The sequence below is a fragment of the Nothoprocta perdicaria genome, unplaced genomic scaffold, assembly GCF_003342845.1.
Source record: "Nothoprocta perdicaria isolate Ctin4 unplaced genomic scaffold, notPer1 scaffold_75, whole genome shotgun sequence".
Lineage (NCBI taxonomy): Eukaryota > Metazoa > Chordata > Aves > Tinamiformes > Tinamidae > Nothoprocta > Nothoprocta perdicaria.
This window is the reverse complement of record NW_020456032.1, coordinates 2,246,518-2,263,726: the sequence shown is the minus strand read 5'-3', so window position 1 is coordinate 2,263,726 and position 17,209 is coordinate 2,246,518. Positions and strand designations below refer to the sequence as shown.

Below are 17,209 nucleotides of genomic sequence, written 5' to 3'. Positions count from 1 at the left end.
GCTGCGGCACCAGGTCATGATCAACCAGTTCGTGCTGGCGGCCGGCTGCGCCGCCGACCAGGCCAAGCAGCTGCTGCAGGCGGCGCACTGGCAGTTCGAGGTGCGTGGCCGCCGCGTGGGGACCGCGCGGGGGGGGGGGCACCCACGGCAGCCCCCCCCCCCGGTCTCCGCCGCCCCCACCGCGGGTGGACGTGGGGGGGGGGTGCGGGCGGTCGCGCGTGGGAAGCGCCGAGGCCCTGCTCGCTTTGGGGGGTGCCGAGTGGTGAACACCCCCCCCACACACACAATAAACCCTCCTGACAGAGGCTGTAAGCGGAGCCACGCGGGACGGGGACACGAGCGGGGTCAGGGACCGCCAGGGGGCCCGCGTGGGGCCCCCCGCCCCTGGGCCTGCAGGCAGAACCTGCCTTCCATCCCCCCCCCCCGACAAAAACACTGGAGACGCCGGCAGAGGCCGGACAAGGAAGCGGCGTTTCGGGGCGCTCACGTTGCCGGCTCCGCGGGGTGCAGGTGGGGCGGGGGGCCCCGCGCAGCCCCCGGCCCCGCCGCCTTTCCCTCCGTCCCGCCTTGGTGGGGGTGACGAGCCGTGCCCTGTGCTCCCCGCAGACCGCGCTGAGCGCCTTCTTCCAGGAGAGCAACATTCCCAACAGCCACCACCACCACCAGATGGTAAGTGCGGAAACTTGGCGCGTGCCGCCGGGGTCCCCGCGCGGCGCCCTCCCCGCTCCCCTCCGGCGAGCCCAGCTCCGCGTCCRAAAGCACCCGGAAAGCCCCGTTCCCACCCACGCGGCTGCCTGGTGCCACGCACGTCCCCCCACCGTGGGGGGCCCTGGTGACAACGGGGGGGCCACAACAGCCCCCCCGGAGCTGTCAGCTCCCCTGACAGCCATATTGCTCCGCCACCGGAGAAACACACGGCCGGCAAATGTAAACACGAGCTAAAATGTCTGCCAGGAAATAGTTGGTGTCTGCGAGCGCCGCGCCGCTCCGCGCGCCCGGAGCGGGGGCCCCGCCGCCACCGGCACCGCTTGACCTTGGCCGAGGGCAAGGCCCGCTGGCGGCGCCCGGGAACTTGTGTCCTGCCCGGTGGGTTTTGCTTTTGTTTTGCTTTTCTTGGTTCTCCCCTCCCCCTGGAGCCAGCTGAACCGTGGCAAAGGTTGAAGAGCGCGTCTAGGCTAAGGCGAGTTTTAGTCCGCGCTTTCTTAGTGCCCGCTGTGGGAATCCTGCCTCTGGGCCCCACTCTCTAGCGGCAAAGGGGAAACTTTTTCTTGGGGAAACCTAATTTTGCCCCGCCACTTCCTGCCTTACCAGCTTTCCCCTGCTGCTTCCAAACCCTTTATTTATTTATTTTCTGATGCAAAATTTCTTCCGTGTTGCYGCGCTCGCTGCAGTGGGAGGTTATCGGTGCGCGCCAGCACAACATGCTCTTTCCCCCTCTGAAGAACAAGTGAGCTCCCCAAAAAGTGAGTGAGCACCGGGCGAGGAGGAGCCTGAGATCCCAGGCGCCAGAAATTCGGAGCTGGCCCAGCTGCCCAACCCTGAAATCAGTGCATTTCAGGGAGAGGGGCAGGAACCTGCCTGGAAAACAATGGCTCTCTGAGAGGAACTAGATTTTTATCTCGTTCCTTTAGTGCAGGAGAGCTCTGCTCCTCGAGCTTTTATTTGTAAACTRGCTGGAAAATTCCCACTAGGAGGAGGCTTTTGGGTGGCTTGAAGGACAGACTTTCACGGACCTTGCAGTTGTCAAGCCCTGTTCTAACTAGTGCTTTGGAAAGCCTGGGAGATACTAATCTCATGAGGGGGGAGAAAAGTCTTTCCCAGTTGGAGAAGGGAAAGGGAGACAAACCAGGAGCTGCAGGCCTGAAAATGTTGAGAAAAAGCTCGGCAGGTTGATTCCTTCCTCCTTTGAATCAGTTAGTGCCCAGTTGCTGCAGGAAGTTTGATGCAAAACAGGCTGTGACGAAACACACTGATTCCTGGTATTTGGACTGCTTGAGAACAGAGCGATGCGAGACCCACCTCAGACCCGTTTCGCTTCCTTTTAAGTGAGGGGAAACCACAATGTTGGGCTTGAATCACTGTGGTTCTGCCCCGAAACACTACGTCTCAGTCCTGAAACACTCACATCCGAAGCATTTTTGACTCCTGCTCCTCTTTTGCTCACAAAGGAGGCTCCTGCCCTGGGTCAAAGCCGAGTTGTGGGGACAGGATTGTCCTGCACAGCTCCTCGCTGCCTTGCAAATCCCAGACCTGTGCCACAACACAGCCCTGCTTGGGCCAAAAACACCAACTTTCCTCCCCTTGCTGCCTRCTTTGTTTTCCTTACTGCCAGATTGGCATTGACCAGGGAGTTTGCAGAATATGCCGTGCTCCGTGCCGTGACAAGCAGCATGAAACCATCTCTCCCAGGTGTTCCTCTCATTTCCCTGTGGCATTTTTGGCATTTTTGCTCCTATTCCCTTCTCACCCACCCCCAAAAAACAGTATCTTGATGTTGCTCCAGCGTAAAACGCCTCGAGCAGCTCTTCCAGGGCAGGGAGGGAGGTTAAGAGGGGCTTTACAACCTCAGTTTCTATTTACTTTTAAAGCTGGGTGGAACAAAGCTCTGAGCAAACCGGTACCACGTCGCAGCCCCGAGCAGCACCTTCACCCTCATGCCGGGCGAGCTGCTTCCCTGGGGATGGCAGGTACTCCCTGCGGCTTGCGAAATTCCCTGCGTATCATTCATCTTGGAAAGATCCTTGCCGGAGCTGTCGGGCCTGAAGTGGGACAGATCCTTTTAGCAGCCAGTTGTGAGCAGCTCCTTGCAAAAAGAAAAAAAAAAAAGAGGAGGAGGAAGGCAATAATTATAAATTATACAGCAGTTTTCAATTAATCCTGCAAACGACACCCCAGAAACTGAGCTGCGTGTCCCCTCCAGCAGCATCTCTCACCTCAGGCTGGAGCTGGTATTTGGATTATTTATGGTGGGTTTTTTTTTTTTTTTTTTTGAACAGAGTGGCTTGAAGTTAGAGTGTTTTTGGACCAAATCTCTGTTCAGATACTGCCGTATTTTTATTTAAAATAAAAGCCATTTTACCACGGTTCGAGGTGAGCTCCAGAATTAGTTCCCCAGAAACGCAAGCAGGGAGAGGGAGAAGCGGCCCCAGCTCTGCCCTCAGCRTTAACCTGGCAGAGGAGAGGGGACACGTTAGTGGCCGAGCTCTGGAAAGCCGTTTATCTCCTCCGCTTATTTGTTTTTTAATTGCTTGGATTGAAAAACAACCTCGGCGCRGGCTGGCATCTGCCCTGGGGTGAAGGTTCAGCGGCAGACGTGCCCGCACGGCCCAAGGACAAGCGGGGCCCTACATCTTTCCAAAGCAACTGGATCACAACCGTCCTGCTCCGGGCACGGGCAGGATGGAGAAGAGATCCTGAGCATCCTGAGCAGAAGAGGTGGCTGTCGAGGATGTTTGGGAACAGAAGCTGCTTTTCCTGTGTTGGTAGGTGGAGTCCTGTAGCGGCTGGGAAAGCAACTCTACGAGAAGTCAGTTGGGCATTGACCYGCTTCTCCGTTGCCATAAGGAGTTTATATGGATTTATAGCAGCGTAGGAACTCTGTCCATGGAAGGAGGATGTCCTGTGGGGACATCTCGTGCCTGGCTCCCTATCGTAGATCGCTCCGCTCCCATCYCAAAGGGAGACACTGCCTACGATAACGCACGTGGAAATTGTGATGGAATTCACACCCAGAGATGCAGAGGAGAGCCCTCGAGGTGGCAAGTCTCAGGAACAGAAGGAACCCACAGAAGGAACCCGCTTCCTAGTGGTGCTGTTGGAGTTTAGTCTAAATCTGAACGTTCGTAAGAACAGCCTGGGAATGGAGAGGAAGGCTGGWGGAGGAGAGACATCCCGAGACATGAATTTGGGCCCTTGCTGGCTAGCAAGCACCTGGTCCCGCATTTCACCCGCAACCAGGCCTGGCTGGTCCCACTGCTGAGATAAAACCCTGGAATGAGGAGACACGGGAACTCTTCCTTCTCTGAAGTGTCTCACAGATGCCAAATTGCCAAAAAGACACCTGAAACGTGGAGGGAGGAAACGCTTCTGGAATCGCTTCACACCACACTAACATGGTGACCATCTTCTGCTGCCACAGCCCAAACATAAGGGGCTTCCTGGGGTCACTTTGGACTGTCGGAGCTCTCCTGTGGCCACAAGAGCCCTCTGTGGATGCAGGGGGGACAGTTCCTCACACCCATCATGGCAAAGCCCGTGGCAAAACACCCGGCTTTGCCTGGGGATGCAGATCTGGCAGGTCCAGATACATCCACAGATCCCTTTCCTCCAAGCAGGCTCCCAGGCCGGAGCCCAAGAGTACATCAGCACTCACTAAGGTTAACTCAAGGTGATGTGGGACCCGTATCACACAAATGTGCCCTATCCCCCCTCACAGAGCTGGCGAGCGGGAAGGGAAGATTCCTCAAGACAGTTCCTGCCCTAGGGACAGCGCTTGACCACCTGCAGCTATTTCTAAAACCCACCCGGCGCCAAATCCGTGCGCGGTGCCCGAGCGAGCCCGCCACAGCCAGCCTGCATTGAAGGGGGACAGCAGCAAGCCCGGCGGCCGGGGGGGGGGATTTTCCCCCCATCCCCTCCTTTGCAGGGGCTTTTGCAGGACGAGCTGGGTCCCTGCCGCTCGCGGGCTGGGGGTTTCATTGCTGCCGGGTGCAGCGGGTCCCCACTGTGGGCACGAGCCCGGCCCGGATTTTCCTCCACCTGCAACCGCACAGCGAGTGGGCGGTGAGATTCATTGCGAAAAGGGCCGGGGCTGCACAGGGCCAAGCCCGAGGGAGGAGGAGGAGGCCCCGAGGAAGGAGGTGGAGACGTGGTGCTAAATTTAGCTGGGTACACAGAAGACACTGGCTTTACCAGGAACAGCGCGGCACGGCCGTGCCCCAGGCCTGCGGAAGCGCCGGCGCTGCCTTTATGGTGCTGCTGCTCGGGTGCAAACCCAGCCTTGCTCGCACAGGGAAGAGCAGCGTTGTGAATTGATGGGAACGGGGCCCTGGACTGAAGGGGAAAAAGCCCGTCCTGGAACCAGGAACTGCTCGCCACGTGTTGGGTCTTTTCCTGCTCTGTGGGTCCTGGGAAAGCTGCGAGTTCTGCAGGGCTGCGAGCGCCTTCCCAACCCCGTGCCAGTTCCTGAGAGCTTGCGGAGAGGAGCCAGGCGCCCTGGGCCACCTGCTTCCCTGCACCCAAGCCCCTTCTAGAGAAAGGCGCCAAAGTGCTGGGGTATTTTTGGTCACAAGGCACCAGCTGCGGTGCTAAAGCAGAGGGAAGCAGCCAAGCGGGACACGGGTGTTTCCAAGGGCTGCCCCAGGCCAYGCTGAGGGGAGCCCCTTCCTATTTCAGCTCCCGCTATTATATCTATAATATATAACTATAATATGTATTTATAATATAGRTATTATAGATATTATATCTAGCTCATGCTAGAGGACCCGGGGGGACGGGCACAGCCAGCATCCCCTCTTGCCCCTGAATACCCCCCGCTCCCGTGCATCCCATCGCGCTGCCGCTCGCGTGCCCGGCCGCGGTGCCCRCGCGCTCCCGCTCCCTCCCTGCCGTGACCCCTCCGGCCTCCTCTCTCCCGGCAGATGTGCACCCCCAGCAACACACCGGCCACTCCGCCCAACTTCCCGGACGCCCTCGCCATGTTCTCCAAGCTGCGCACGTCGGAGAGCCTGCAGAGCAGCAGCAGCCCCATCGCCTCCATGGCCTGCTCGCCGCCCGGCAGCTTCAGCCCCTTCTGGGCCTCGTCGCCCCCCAGCCACCAGCCCGCCTGGCTGCCGCCCTCGTCGCCCACCGCCCACGGCCGCCACCACCACCTGCACCACGCGGCCCCCGCCTGGCCCCCCGGCCCGGCGCCCACCGCCCCCCCGCAGCCGCCCGTGGCCACAATGGACGGGCAGAGATAAGACTGGGCCGCCCAYGCAGGGGGGCTTGGGGAAGGGGGCGGTTTGGCAGGGAGGGACGGGGTGGGGGGCAGAGAAAAGGTTTGGGAGATAAGGCCAAGGATAAGGAGCAGGGGAGTCCTGAGAAACGCACTGGAACCATTTTCTAGTTTTTGGGGTTTTTTTTTTCCCCCCCCCTGAGGTGAGAAGGGGTGGTCACTGGCCCACAACAGCTGCCTTGCGAGAGTCGTTTTTTCCTTTTTTTTTTTTTTTAATATATAACTATAATATATAAATATATCTAATGTATATAAGTCCAGAGAGAATGAGCAGCGGGTGGGTGGCTGGGAGGTGGCACCGCTCGGCTGCGCACAGAGGGGCTCGTGGCCGTGCTGGAGTGGGGGGCACTGCCCAGTCCCCCCAGCTCCATCGCTCCAGCTCCCGGCACCCCCCGACCACAGGGATACAAGGTGGGAAGGGAGGAAAAAAAAACCCAAAAACACTCCCAAATCAGTGGATTTTTAGCACTGCAGCTGCCACAGTGCCGCAACCCCTGCCCACGTCCCAGCTCAGCAYGACGGCAGCTCTGGATGTTCCTGGACGCTTGTTGCTGTGATTAAACCAAGTGACCCTCCTTTCACTTTGGAAATTATCCCGGCCTGGAYGCCCCCAGGATCCCTCCCATTGGATCCTGATCTGGAGATGCTGTTTGCGAGGCCGAGCTGGGGGGGCTCTCATTTAACAAGGTGATGGCCCCCAGTGCTGTCCCTGCTGCTCACGGCCCTTCCCGGAGGAGGAGGAGGAAACCGAGGGAGCCAGGGCTTCTTTTTTTTTTTTAATTTTTAAATCAATCTTGCTTAAAAAAAAAAAAAAAACAACAACAACAAAAACCACAACAAAAACAGGTTGAATTTTTTCTATTAATTTAAAAATAATAAAAAAACCACACTTTTTTAACACTAGCTGTCCCTGCCTTTTCTCTTTCCTGAGAAGCAGCTTAGAGCAGAGATGAGAACAAGGGCAAGACCTTCCCTGTCCTGCTCCCCACAGGATGGACTGGGATGCCAGTGGTCACCTTCTGCAGCCGGGGACGACTGTGGGTGACAGCCCTGGGCCATGAGCGCTGCCCTTGGCAAGAGCAGGAGGGAGCCGGCTCCCCAAGCCGAGGATATTGCGACACAGCTAAATAACGAGTCTTGACATCAGGGAGCAAAGCTGCTGGCAGAACCCAAACCTTCCACCTACGGAGCCACCAGCTCCAAAACGCCCATGCRCCAGATGGGCAGGGGCTTTTTGCARGACTCCCAATAACCAGGACAGAGTTTTGCACCCGAAGTAAAGCAAAATAGACCCCCAGGCAGCCCCAGCCTCATCCCTCACTTCTCATGAGTGAAAAGCCACTAAATCACCCATAGAAATGCACTGCACGCTGCTGCCCCGGTGTGGGTAGCGGCCACTGCAGCGAGGTGCCGTGGTGCCAAGCGGTGCGGCCACCGGCTCCTCTGATGAGGTGGGAGCAGCCTCATCTGGACCCGATTTAGCCCTTCTTAAACATCAGTGTTAAAATAAAGGAGCTGCCTTCGCTCGCTGCCTTTAYCCCTGCTCCCATTCAGCAAGCAGATGGGTGAAAACCAAAACAAGAGCACAGCAGCTCCAAGGACACCAAGGAGCACAATTCCTGTCCCCCTAGGAAGGGCCGACAGACCTCTGACACCGTGTGTCCTCTGAGAGGAAAAGGAAGAAAAGAATCCCCTACTTGGGACTACTCACCGGCTCCGGAGAGAGCAGCAGAGCTGGCAGCACCAAGAGCCAAGGACAAAGCTASTGCTGGGCTCTCCTCATAGATGATGCCCAGCTGGGCAATGATGGGGAAACAGGTCACAGCTGGGTGAGTTGACCCTTCTCCAAGAATGGCCCAGGTGCTGRGCCTTCCTGGTGCCCCAGGATGGTCCTTCACTGTCCTGCACTCCGGCTSCTTGCGCTGGAGTCTCCCAGAAAGGCCAGCTCAAGGGCCCCAGGGCTGGGCACGGGYTCTGTGGCCGCTCCAAGGTTTCGGAGTGCCCTCCCTAGATGCCCAGSCTCGCTTGCAGGACTTCCAGGGGTTGCCATCCCCTCCTTGGTACCAGCCACTAATGACATGAGTGGCGCTAGGTCTCAACATGCCACACGGCTTTCCCATCCTGCAGGGCAAGGCCCGGGACTCCCACCCGGCCCAGCAACCCAGGCCAGACCCACGCCGTGTTGGCAAGCACCCTTGGTGCCGCTTCCCTGCCCCCAAGGGAAATAAACCGCTCCCGAGCTCTCCTGAGCGAGCAGGTCAAGGGCAGGTCGTCACCGAGCGGAGCTGCTGCCATTCACCCTGGCCATAAATCAGGCCCCGTCAAAGCCATTTCAGTAAATAAACCGTGCCCGTGCTCCGTGGGCCAGGACGAGGGACGCCMCGGGGGTTCATGCTGGCACCTCGCAGTGCTCACCCAGCACCCTTTATTGCGCGGTCTCAGCGGGGCGCGAGCCCCGGGCCTCAGGCAGCGCGGTGCTCGCGGCCACCCCGCTGTCCCTCGCCGCCGCGCGGAGCCCCCCGCCCCGCGTCCCGGAGCCCCCCGGTTGCGGGACGCCGAGCAGCGACGGGGGACGCTCCTGCAGCGCCGCGGCGGCCGAGCCCGGAGCGCTGCGCGGCGTCGAGGCGCTCTGCGGGCGCGACAGCGGGGCCCTGGCGTCCGGGGCGGCCCACGGCCGGCAGGGTGGCTTGTTCTTCCTCCCTGGGGAGCCTGCGAGCAACGGGGGAGGATTTTGCCTCAGGTTTCCCGCCCTGAGGGTGCCGACATGGCGTCCCCAAGCACTTGGTGCTTCCTGGGGTCCTTCTTGCAATGCTTGGGGACATTCGCCCAGCCCCACGTCCCACCCCAGCCGCGCTGGAGGGCGGCCGCTGGCCCCCGCCTGCCCTCCCCTCACCTTCCTTGCCGGCGATGGCCGGCAGCAGTGTGTCCCTGCGGCCCTTGTAGACGTGGCCGTCCTGGCCCAGGAGCTCCATCTCGTCGTGCTGCAAGAGGAAGCGGGAATCGGGGGGCCCAGCAGCTCCGGCTGCGCCACCCCGGCTCCGAGCACGCAGCTCGCCGACGGGAGCCTTGTTGTCGGACACCCTGCCCCGGCCTTTCCTTCCCTAGGGTGACCCAGAGGAGGAGACACRGCCTGGGCTGAGCCCGGGCACCCAGCCGGGCTCTTGGGCATCTGCTTTCAAAAGGGATGAGACCAGACACAACTCATCACATGCGCGTGGCTTGGAMACCCTAGACAGGMCTACAGCAGGGAGCGCCATCCCCGYCCCAAAAGCGRCCCAGCTCAGAGCAGCTTTCAAGGAGGGCGTGGAGAACACGGGCGCCGCTGCCCGCTCCCTACCTTGGCCGCGGCGACGGCGTCGGGCTGCGCCGGGAGGCCGCGCRCCGGCTGCCGCAGGTGGAGGCAGCGCTGCAGCGGGTGCGTGAGCGTGTGCCGGCCCCCGCACGGCCGCGCCACGCTCAGGTACTCGCACTCGGCTGCCCGCTCGCTGTGGACGCCGAGACTCGGTTTCCCCGCCACGGCTCGGCTTTCCCCGCCCGGTCCCCCGCCCCGCCGCACCGTTGGAGCGCAGGGCCGAGGCAGGGCAGCTGCAGCAGGTCCCGGATCGTGTGGCTGCTGGCCCTGGTGCCGCCGCCGTAGTGCAGCTGCACGGCCTCCATGTGCCGCTCCAGGCACTCGTGGGCGCCGCGCAGGCCCCGCTCCAGCGGCGGGCCGGCGAGCGGAGAGCGCGGCCCGGCCGGGCCCCAGCGCAGGCTGCGTGAGAGGAGACAGAGAGGGTGACAGGGACACAGGGACACAGGGAGGGTGACAGGGACACGGGGACAGGGAGCGCGACAGGGAGCAGAGCTGCCTCTGGGGTAATGCAGGAGGGGATCGTGCCTCGCTGCTGCACAGCGGCGAGAYGAGACCAGGCACAACTCCTCCCGCGCGGCTACCTGCGGCCGTGCTGCCGTATCTGYTCCAGCTCGAAGACAGCGTGTGGGCGCCCGGAGTGGCGCGAGGGCAGCGCYGGCATGGACGGAATGGCCAGGACGTGCCTGTGGACAGAGGCAGGGCAGCGAGGGCTGCACCGGGCTCCTGCCCTTCGCAAACGCCGAGCCTCGGTGCAGCCAGACTGAGGTGGCAGGAGGCACCTGGAGACCCCGCTATCCGTGTCCCGGTGCCATCCCGGCCTGTCTTGCACGCGAGAGACCACAGCTCGCTGGGTCCCGTGTCTGAAAGGGCACTTACGGGCTGGGCACCAGCATGTTGAGGGAGCGGTCGCAGGACACGCAGTGGAAATGAGCCAGCAGCTGCCTGCAGAGGAGAGAAGGGCTCAGCGAGCCGCCCGCGAGCAGCGCCGTGCGGGTCTCCACCCTCTGCCCGAGCCACCTCATTTGAGCCCCAAGAGCTCTCTAAGGCACTGAGGTGCTACAGGCTTTGCAAACCAAGGTGGCAAGACGGGGAAGAGAGGTTCCTCTTGGTATTGCRTCTGGGAGCAGCTCAACTGTGTATTAGGCACCTGAGAATCCACAGAGCAGCTACATGCAATCTGCACCTCCCTAACCCCACCACCTTCACACCTGCTCTGCGCTCATGTCCTTCAACACCGCAGCGGCACCCAATGGCACCCAATGGTGCCAGAGCCGCAGGCCGCAGGCTTTCTCCCTAAATCCAGGGTGGGAATGTTATCCTAAGGCAATCAGGAAGCTGCTGCTCACTCCTGGCTTGAGGAGATGAGCAGGAGCAGGGTCGGCCYCACCGTTACGTGTGCATCGTTATTGCACGATGAACCTGCACTCGCCAAACCAGTTGGGTTCTAGGACAGAACAAGTGTCCGGGGACACGGTGCGAGGGGACAGGACACGTACGGGTGAAGGTGCTTTAATCGCGTGCATTCAGGGTGCTCAGCCCTCTGGGCTCCTGCCCACCCTACGTACTTCCGAATGCCGGCTGCGTCGTCTGCCTCCATGCATGGTGCTTTCTCCTGGAGCTGCTTCAGGAGGCTCTTCCAGTGCTCCTCGAGCCGCTGGCGGAACGGCGTCAGCTCCACACGGTCCAGCTGCAGACGGGACGGGAGCTCAGCAAGCCGCTCGCCACCGGCTGCACCGCTGCAGCCCCCAAGGCTCCGTAGGGACCGGGAAGGGATCCACAGCTGGGTGCTTGCGGCCGTGCTAGGGTTTGCCCATGGACCAAGAGATCCCCTGGGCTTCCCTGGTGCTGGCCCTGGTGCAGGTTTGGGTGCAGCCGCTGGGGTGGACGCAGGAGCTGTGTGATGTCTTGATGTCCCAYGGGGTAATTTGCAGAGGGCTCTGCAGGGGCCAAACCGCAGCGAGGGGAGTGGCGTAGCCCAACAGTGCTCATCCCACCACGGGAAGCCCCCCTGCCCTCCTCACGGACAGGCTGGCAGCTTCTAGGGCAGACCAAGCACCTCCCAAYGAGCTGGCAGGAGGGCAGGCTGCAGGAAATGCCCTTGGGATCCRTACGGTGCAAATCCAAAGGCAAAGAGATGCGGTAGAGCAAGGGGCAAGGTCAAGAGGAGTCCCTGTGCTTTCAAGGGCAGGGAAATGGGAACCGGGTCACGCATGAAGCACCAGTTCTCCTGGTAGAAACAGCACCTGGCCCTGGTACAAACCCACTGGAGGATTTGCCTCTGCGAGGGCTGGCAGGAGACTGCCCCTTGGACACACTTACCTTGGAGTTCATCTCTTCAACAAGCTTTTGTTGGATGTGGTGCCAATCCTGCTCCTGCCCTGTGATCCTGTTCAGCATGTCCTGGACCATTTTGTTCACGTGCTCCATGGTGGCATCAAACTGCAAGCRGTTGACCTTGGCAGCCAGTGCTGCCCTGTCTGCTTTCTAGCAAAGAGGGAGGAAAGGAGAGTGATGGAGAAGGGAAAAGGGATGTGATAGAGAGGCAAAAAGGACAGGTAGAATCACAGAGCCTGAGCACCAAAGGGACAGTGTGGACTTGTCACAGTTCCTACRGCTGCCTTGGTGGACACTTTGTTTTTCTGTCATCTTACCACATCCAATTCTGTCACCAGGTCCTCCTTGTCTGCTTTCTCCTTTTCCAGTTTCTCCAGAGACAGGAACAGAGCCTTTGAACACAGAAGACATTCAAAGATGAAGCCCAGCCCCAGCACCAGAGGGTTGAGGGGCACCTTCCAAGCAGTCCCTGTCTGGAGGGGCGGACACCACTCACCTCGATATCTTTCTGTTTCTGGCGATGGTCGTCCACGAGATCCCCTGTGATGGAGTTGAGCTTCTCGCAGTCCTCCTGCACCTGCAGGATGGTGGCCTGCACGTGCCTCAGAACCTCCTCGTCCTGCTGCATGGAGGAGAGACAACGACACGGGGCTGTGCAACGGGTCGCTCATGGCSCCGGAGGGAGAAGCAGGCAGGCAGGACACAGGGCTGGGATCCCTACACATCACCCAGCCCCAGGACAGGATTTTTGTCTCTGGCTCACGAAGCGGAGACAGAGGCACTCTGCAGAAATTAAGAGACCATGGAGTGAGAGGACACCAGTATCCAGCCTGGCCCAAGCCCGGGCTGCTCAGCACAGAGCTGGTATGTCCTTGGAGCTCTGTCCTTGGAGCTCTGTCCTCCAAGGACATTCCCTGGGGTGCAGTTTCCCTCAAAGCTGATCTTTGGGACCTGAGCATGCTCATCTTTTATGTTCGAAGGTTGGCAGTGTTGCTGAGCATCTACATCTGCACCAAAAGTCACCGCTGGCTGCAGTGACATCAGGACAACAGCATCTCCTACCTGGCTCCTCGACGGTATCTGCCTCGCCGCCTTGATCTCCGCCTGCCGCTCCACAAAGGAGTTAACCAGGCGCTGGAGCTGCTCGTAGCGCTGGAAAAGCTGCCTGACCTGCTCGCTGACGTCCAGGCTGCAAGCCGGGCACGTGGCTTGCACCGCAGCCTGCCTCAGCTCCGGGCTGGCCGGCACGCTCATGGACAGCAAGGCTGAAGACGAGGCCATCATGTTCTCCATGACGCACCTCAGCTTGTCCAGCTGCATCAAGGGGAGAGGGAATGGATTTGAGATGGGATCACGGTGGCTGAGGAGCCTGGGTGCTGCAGACCCTGGCGGGTTAAAGCAGGGATAGAGGAGGATGCTGAGATGCCCGTGATGGGAACGCAGCCCTCCCTGGTTGCCTGACCTGCTCCTGCAGGTTGTCGGCCACATCGGTCACTGACTGCTCCAGATGGGCTTTGGCTCCATCCTGCTTCTCTCTCAGCTCCTTCAGCTCTTTCTCTATCTCTTGCACCATGGCCCTGGCCGATGTCACAGGGATGGGATGAGCAGGGTCACACCAGAGCGGGGGACACCYCGTGTGCAGAAACCTCCTGGTTTCTTATACCTGAGACATCCCAATTGCAGTTGTATCTGGCTGGTGCCCTCTGCTTTCTGCTCGGCGCCTGCTCCCGCCATCCTTTCAACCACGTTCTGCAGATGCTTGATCTAGGAAGGGTGTCAAGGTGCAGAACTGACCCCACACTCTCCCCACCCTGGTGGCTTGTCACCCCCTCTCCCTGCTCCCAGTCCAGCAAGCAGGGCTGCTGGTGACACCGCTGTCCCCTCACCTTTGCCTTTTCGCCTTGCAGCTCGCTGGCCACGCTCTGCAGAGAGGCCACGCGGCGCAGGAGCTCGTCCAGGTCGCTGCGGCCACTCTTCTGCTCTGCAGAAACGCGGCCCAAGGGAAGGTGGTGGGGGCGTTTTGCTTGGTGCCAGCACAGTGTGCTCCAGTCTTCCCAAACCACCACAGGAGAAACTCCCCTGGCAGCAGATGTGGCACCAGGGCCATGGCAGGAGACAGGCAGGACTGCCCCGAGCCTCCCCGCTAGCCAAGAGCCCAGCTTGCCCTTGGCACTGAGCCACACAGGACACCCTGGTGTGGGACACATCCCCCTCGGGTCCTGTCACCCCCCGTGCCCCTTGTTCCCGGTCCCAGCGTGTCCCTACCTGCCTCCAGCAGGCGCAGCCGCAGCTCCTCGAGCTCCGCGCGGTCGCACTTGGCCAGCGCCAGCTGGGCCACCTGCTCCTGCAGGGCTGCGCAGAGGCTGCTGAGCTGCCCGAGCTGCTGCAGAGCCTCATCCAGCGCCACGCGGGCCGTGTCCCTCTCCCCCAAAGAGGACACGGCGGTGGCATCCATGCCTGACGAGCACACAGGGTGCTGGGCTGCTGCAGGGGACTCTGCTCCGCGCTGGGCTGCCAGGGAGGCTGCCAGGGCGCCCTGGGCACTGGGGGAAGCCTCAGGGCTCACAGCATCAGCCTGAGCACCCAGAGCATCAAGTCCGGCCTCAACGGGGGGTGTCTGAGCATCAGGGAGGATGGGTCTGCTGTCAAGGGGGCTGGGCTGAACCTCCACGCCTCCGGCCAGCACCCCTGGAGGTGCCGGCTGTGTCCCCGACACGGCGGCCCCAGTGCTGGGGGATCCCGCTTGTGATCTTTGGATGGTGGCCCCAGTGCCAGGGGACCTTGGTTGGGCGCCTGGGACACCCACCCTAGTGCCAGGGGGTCCTGGCTGTGCACCCAAGATAGTGACCCCAGCGCGAGGGGAAGCCCGCTGTGCCCCTGGGACAGTGGCTGTTACGCTAGAGGACACAGGCTGTGTCCCTGGGGCTGTGGTCTCTGTGCCAGGGGACCCAGGCTGTGTTCTGGGAACAGGGGCCCCAGTGCCAGGGGACACTGGTTGTGACCCTGGGACGGTGGCCCCAGTGCCAAGGGACCCCGGTGGTGCCCCTGGAATAGTGGCACCAGTGCCAAGGGATCCTGGTTGTGCCTCTGGGATGGTGGCCCCACTGCCAGGGGACCCTGGTTGTGACCCCAGAACAGTGGCCCCAGTGCCAGGGGACCCTGGTTGTGACCCCAGAACAGTGGCCCCAGTGCCAGGGGACCCTGGTTGTGACCCCGGGACAGTGGCCCCAGTGCCAGGGGATCCCAACTGTGTTCCAGGGACAGCGGCCTCAGTGCCAGAGGCCCCTGGTTGTGTCCCTGGAATGGTGGCCCGAGGGCCAGAGGATCCTGGTTGTATTCCAGGGACAGCAGCCCCAGTGCCAGGGASCCCTGGCTGTGGCCCGGGCAAAGTGGCCCCAGTGCCAGGGGACCCTGATTGTGGCCCTGGGACAGTGGCCTGGGCTCGCTGGGACCCTGGCGCTGTCCTCGGGGCGCTGGCACTGGTGTCAGGAGCTCTTGTCCCATGTGCAGAAGGGCCCTTTTGGGTGGCGGGTGCTCCGGGCAGCCCTGCCTGTGTCCCCACGGAGTCGGGCTGTGTCCCTGGAGTTCCCTCTGTGGGGCTGGGCTGCACCCCTGTCGCCTTGGCAGCCATCCCGGGGGYTCTGCCAGGGGAGAACCGGCCCGGCTGCGGCTCCTGGAAACAAGAGGACAAAGGAAACAAGGTCACGGGCAGGTTCCAACCTCCAGCATCGGCAGCATCCTTGCACAGCGGGGACGCCCATCCCTGAGATGCTGCCRTGGGACTGGAGCACGCAAGGAGACACCAGGGAGCGATGAGCTGGCCGAGCCCCATCCCGCACCCGCCCGGCCCGCGGCACCGGCTCACCGAGCCCAGCAGCTCCTGGATCCTCCGCACGTCCTCCTCCACGTGCAGCTGGGTGGCCTTGACGCCGCTCACCTCGCTGAGGAGGTCCTGGAAGAGGGCCATGGCCTGCGGGGACGGAGCGGGTGAGCGGGGCTGCGCGAGGACCGCGACGGCTCCGCTCCCTCCCCGCGCCCGCCGCGCCGCGGGGGACAAATCCCGGCTAGCTCCGAGCAGGAGCTGGGGCCACGTCCCCGCTCTGGGGACACCCGCTGCTCACAGGTGGCACCAGGGATTCCTCCAGATGTGCCAGCCCGTGCATGGCAGCTCCCCGGGGTCCTGCTCCCAGGGCTTTTTGTGGCGATGGAGGGAAGGAGAGTGGATGAGGATGAAACCTCAGAGCTGCTGAGAACCYGCTGGGAGGAGCGAGACCTCTGTGCGCCTGGCACTGCTAGGGAAGAGGCGGGTCAGACCATAACGGCTCTCATGGGTGGCACGGAAGGATGTGGTGCCTCTGGAAGCAGCGTTTCCATCCCAGCTCCTTCCCCCGAGACTCCACCAGCCCTCGTTGCAAAGCGCACGGCTGCCATGAAGCGCAATGGGCAACACCAGCAGGCTCCGATTGCGCTGGTCCTGCAACGATCGTCTCCTGAGGAGCACAGCTATCTCCAAGGACCAGGCGCAGCCATGGCTAGATAGCACAGAGGAGGGACGACACGAGCGGAGCCCGGTACCAAAACCAGGCCAGAAACCAAGCAGGGACAGGCCTTTCTCTGGCCCCAACTCTAACTCCGTGGCAGCGATCAAGATCTCCTCTTGCTGCTACTGGGAAACAAGTGGCATRGGGACCCGTGCTACGTGTCTGTAATGTCCCAAGATGGTCTTGGTGCTTCTCATAGCTCAGATCTAACCTAAAACTCGTTGTCAAAATGTCCTATTACCCTCTATGGGTTAGCTTGATCTTTGGGGGATCAAGCTTAGCTCACAGAGCTCCGTTTGCAGGAAGCTCTTACCTTGGAGACGCCGCTCTCATTGGCTTCAATCTTCTTCTTCATCTGCATCATCTGCCACATGTCGGCCACCACGGAGGGGGCCTGCGAGCCGCTCTTGGTCCTTTCTAGCAGCTCTGCCCCCGAGGGCAAGTTTTCCAGGGTGGCCATCTGCTTCTCCAGCTCCTGGAGCTGCCGGCCCATGCCCTGGAGCTGGCTCTCCACTGCGACCACCTTCTTCTCCAGCTTGTCCAAGGGCAGTTTCTCCTTCTCGCGGAGCGGGATCCTGTCCGGGGGCGGCGCGGGCAGCGGCGCCAGGCCCTCCTCGTGCACCTCGGTCTTGACGTCGCTGAGGTTGAGGTGCTGCAGGATGGCGTGCAGCAGGCTGTGCAGCGCGTTGAAGTTGACGGCGCCCACCTCGGGCATGCCGATGGCCAGGTCTGCCAGCTCCTGCAGGCTGATCTCCCCCATGGCAACGGCCCGTGGCGCCCGCCGCAACCAAAAACCTCCAGTGCGACCTTGGCGGGGGGAACGGCGTGTTTGAAGCTGGGTCGGGCTGCCCAGCCTTCCTCCCGCTCCTCCTTCCTCCTCCTCTCCCGCAAACCATAGGGAAAGGGGTGAAGCCCCATTCAAATGACGGGGCCCTCCCTGGGGGTCTCCTTCCCGCCCGCGGGTCTCCTTTCAGCCCGGGGGGGGGG

At 61.6% G+C, this 17,209-nt stretch overlaps 2 protein-coding genes across 2 annotated transcripts; one reads left to right on the top strand and one right to left on the bottom strand.

The window, feature by feature from the left end:
- Window position 1: 1 nt before the first annotated feature.
- On the top strand, window positions 2-5,960 carry UBALD2 (UBA like domain containing 2; the record flags this gene model as incomplete). The annotated part of the gene is made up of 3 exons (XM_026051397.1): window positions 2-100; window positions 607-669; window positions 5,640-5,960. Coding segments are annotated over 3 exons (483 nt in total), but the record flags the coding sequence as incomplete, so codon positions are not given.
- A 3,964-nt stretch (window positions 5,961-9,924) lies between these two features.
- QRICH2 (glutamine rich 2) lies at window positions 9,925-16,982 on the bottom strand. The gene is made up of 13 exons (XM_026051396.1): window positions 16,536-16,982; window positions 15,547-15,651; window positions 13,947-14,256; window positions 13,568-13,662; window positions 13,345-13,445; window positions 13,144-13,258; window positions 12,744-12,995; window positions 12,178-12,303; window positions 11,999-12,073; window positions 11,667-11,831; window positions 10,913-11,034; window positions 10,224-10,289; window positions 9,925-10,030 (listed from the first exon to the last, which is right to left on the bottom strand). The coding sequence occupies exons 1-13, from the start codon at window positions 16,980-16,982 to the stop codon at window positions 9,925-9,927; spliced, it is 2,085 nt and encodes a 694-aa protein (XP_025907181.1).
- Window positions 16,983-17,209: the final 227 nt, after the last annotated feature.